The sequence below is a fragment of the Gavia stellata genome, chromosome 15 (genome assembly GCF_030936135.1).
Source record: "Gavia stellata isolate bGavSte3 chromosome 15, bGavSte3.hap2, whole genome shotgun sequence".
Classification (NCBI taxonomy): Eukaryota; Metazoa; Chordata; class Aves; order Gaviiformes; family Gaviidae; genus Gavia; species Gavia stellata.
In genome coordinates, this window is record NC_082608.1 from 23,818,002 (window position 1) to 23,821,795 (window position 3,794).

General features: G+C 41.6%; 1 protein-coding gene across 1 annotated transcript; it reads left to right on the forward strand.

The window, feature by feature from the left end:
• Nucleotides 1-1,626: 1,626 nt before the first annotated feature.
• LOC104259228 (carbohydrate sulfotransferase 5) lies at nt 1,627-3,473 on the forward strand. The gene is made up of 2 exons (XM_009814557.2): nt 1,627-1,719; nt 2,224-3,473. The coding sequence occupies exon 2, from the start codon at nt 2,252-2,254 to the stop codon at nt 3,431-3,433; it is 1,182 nt and encodes a 393-aa protein (XP_009812859.1). The 5' UTR covers nt 1,627-1,719; nt 2,224-2,251; the 3' UTR covers nt 3,434-3,473.
• The last annotated feature ends 321 nt before the right edge of the window (nt 3,474-3,794 follow it).

Sequence of the window (3,794 nt, forward strand, 5' to 3'; positions counted from 1 at the left end):
AGAGGCGTAGGGGGACCACGTGTTTCATCCTCGGAGGTGCTGTTGCAGTCATATGTCACGGATATTTGCGCAGAGTTGATGAGAATGTGGAACCACTGGAGAAAAGGGCCTTGCCTCAATGGGTAGCACAACCACTAAAAACTCGGTGATAACCATAGTTTTAGAGATAAATAAATGCTGTTGCTAAGCTACAGAAACAGATTGTATGGTGAAGTAGGGAACATAATAAACCAGTAAAAAGGCATTTTTGGCTGAGTGGGTCTAAACTAGAGCAGGTGTAAAGAGTATACAGAACTTTGCTTCCAAAGAAGAGCAACGAAGCTGGTGAAGGGTCTAGAACACAAGTCCTACGAGGAGCAGATGAGGGAACTGAGCTTGTTTAGTTTGGAGAAAAGGAGGCTGAGGGGGAGACTTTATCGCTCTCTACAACTACCTGAAGGGAGGTTGTAGAGAGGTGGGTGTCGGTCTCTTTTCCCAAGTAACAAGTTGTGTCAGGGGAGGTTTGGATTGGATATTAGGAAAAAATTCTTCACTGAAAGGGTTATCAAGCACTAGAACAGGCTGCCCAGGGAGGTGGTTGAGTCATTATCCCTGGAGGTATGTAAAAGGCATGTAGATGTGGCACTTAAGGTTTTGGTTTAGTGGTAGACTTGGCAGTGTTAGACTCACTGTTGGACTTGATCAACTTAAAGGTCTTTTACAACCTAAATGATTCTGTGATTCTGTATCTTGCAAGCGAGAGGAGAAAAACTTTGGGAGAAAAACTTCCGCAAGAAAGTTGATACCTTACTCATTTGCCTTACTCTCCTTACAAGTTACTGTATGATACCGAAGATAGATGCTTTTATTGACCCCTTTTTCCTACTCAGCTCATCTTTCTGCTGGTTTTCTTGGCTTGCAAACAGAAGTTTAGTAGCAAAATTGTGTTCATTTAAGATAGAACGCATTTCTTTCTAGTGTGGAGAGACATTTAGGCAGTGGAAGGAGCCCCGTTTCTACTGTATCTTTGATTTGACTGTTTATTTAAGCTTTTGGTACTAATTAATAGTCTTTTTCATGTTTCGTTAGGCTAGCACAAAGAACTGAATGCATTTATTACATCAAATGAGTGCGTGTGTGTATTCGCTAGTCTGCATGGTTTACTTTCAAGAGTCCAGGGCGTGTTGATATATGTACCTTTCACTGTAATAAGAAAAAAATTGTCTAAATGCAGCTAGATAGCAAAGGCTTATATGTCAAATTCTTGAGGTGATCCTCATACACGAGGATTCATATTTTCCTAATACTCTGCCTGCTAGCATATACGGACTGCTTACAAGTGGAATCTGCAAAAGCGAAAGCACAAAGGGGTGGGTGACAAAAACATCTAGTAAAAAGTTGTGAGGAGTGCATGTGGCTTGAACTTTCATTTCAAAGTAAAACAGAAGTCCACTTGGGGTCAACATGACTAAGATTTTCCAGGAGTTACATGCCAACTAATTCTAACTCACAAATGGATAATTCCTTAAATGCAAACTCAGGGTATTCAGTCATGGGGTATATGTGCTCCAGCCCAAAGACCCACGTCAGCTGCTTTTTCATTTTAACATCTGTGGCCAGGTGTGGCTTCAGGTTGTGAGTTTTCACCCATCTCCTGCAATTTGGAAAATAGAGGACTGTGCACAAGCATCAGTCGGCGTAGCACCCTACCGTCACCTCAGGGTACAGCGCTCGCATTAGGTAAGAAGATTATTTTTATTTCAGTAGCCACAGTTACTGATGTTCCTGCCTACTCCTTTTAAGGGATAGAAGCCCATGTAATGTTAGACTGAAATGGAAATACAGTAGAGCAATTACACAGAATCACACAGATTCAGAAAGGTTTTTCCCCCTCAGCAGTATTTACCAGAATTCAAGTTGAGGGCTTTGTGTATTTTCAGATATTATTTTTCTCCAACAGTTGAGCTGCATCAACCCAAGGTTTCCTTCAGCATCAAACACTTGCTCCAAACTTACTTCTGCTGTGATCTTGCTGTCACACATTACTTTCTTTCGGTTTCCGACACCTGCCACCTGCAGATGATCATCTCCCAGTGCCACGGATTAAGGAAGCAAATAGTGCCAAATACGTACATGCATATTTGAATAAAGGTTTTACTAATGCACGAGTTTGTATTGTGTAAGTTTTATCATTATTGTGCCACAGGAGCAATGGTTCACCAGCATTTTCCTTCTCTTTTTCAGCTTTTTTTACTGCTTTTCCTCGGTGAGAATGGCAAGGATTCGGATTCCTAGCACAATTGTTATACTTTTTGTTACGATTCAGACTGGCTTCTTACTCTTCATGTATTCCCGGTACAGTAGCTTCATGCCTCAGTCTGAGGAGAAACCATCTCAAGTCCACATCCTCATTCTGTCCTCCTGGCGGTCGGGATCTTCTTTTGTTGGTCAACTTTTCAGCCAGCACCCCAGCGTCTTCTACCTGATGGAACCCGCATGGCATGTGTGGGTTACGATGTACCAGAACAGTGCCAAGGTCTTGCACATGGCAGTGCGGGACCTAGTCAGGTCGGTCTTTCTGTGTGACATGTCTGTGTTTGATGCTTACATGCCGTGGAAGAGAAACTTGTCCGATCTCTTCCAGTGGGCAGTGAGTCGGGCTCTGTGTTCAGCTCCTGCTTGTGACTCCTTTCAACGTACTGACATAACCAGTGAAATGGCATGCAAGACTCTTTGTGGACGGTACCCATTCAGCAAGGTGGAGGAAGCCTGTAAAACGTACAGCCATGTTGTCATCAAGGAGGTTCGATTCTTTGACTTGAAGGTCCTCTACCCCCTTCTCACTGATCCATCCCTGAATCTCAAAATTATTCACTTGGTCCGTGACCCCAGAGCAGTCGTCAAGTCACGGGAGCAATCGGTGAAAGCATTAGCCCGTGACAATGGAATTGTTTTGAGTACCAATGGCACTAAAGTGGAAGACAGCAAATACAAAGTAATGCAAGAGATTTGTAGAAGTCATGTTCAGATTTATGAAACGGCTACTCTAAAACCACCTAATTTCCTGAAAGATCGCTATTTAATGATCCGTTTTGAAGATCTGGTAAGAGATCCATTATCAGAAATCTCAGAAATGTATAAATTTGCAGATCTTAGTTTGACCCCCACACTTAAAAGCTGGATCTATAATATCACACATGGACAAGGACCAGGGAAAAAAAAAGAAGCCTTCAAAATCACATCTCGAGATGCTGTTAGTGTTTCACAGGCCTGGAGAAATGTTCTTTCCTTCCAGAAAATTAAGAAAATACAGGAAGTTTGCAAAGGTGCTATAAACATGCTTGGCTATCAGCTGGTGGATTCAGAAAAAGAACAGAGAGATTTGTCATTGGATTTAGTGTTGCCAAGACGACAAAATCAATTCAGTTGGTCATCATTTAATCCAAAGCCCTGAGACATTATTTTTGAGAGAGCTGGGGCAGGGGTAGATGGTAGGGTATTCGTCCTCTGTGCAGCATATAGGTAATTTGAAAATCCTTGGCTGATGAGTTTAACTATCTTCCTGTCTTCTGTTTTTCCGTAATGGAAAGAGGTCTTTTCTGAGTTTCTTACACCGCAAAAACAAAAAAAAGCATGAGAAATGCCGCGAGATACTTGTCAGATTGCAAATTTACAGCTGAACTGTGCTGTTCTCAGCATTGTTTTAAAAATATAATTTAAGTACTTTCTATTAAAAGATGAATTGTCAAAAATGTCTTTGTTCATTGATAATAGTTCCCCTCTGTTTTCATGCTTTAAATCTTTAAGAATCTCAG

What these genes read in the sequence shown, in the direction of transcription:
- LOC104259228 (XM_009814557.2), top strand. Translation starts at nt 2,252, where the DNA reads ATGGCAAGGATTCGGATTCCTAGCACAATTGTTATACTTTTTGTTACG.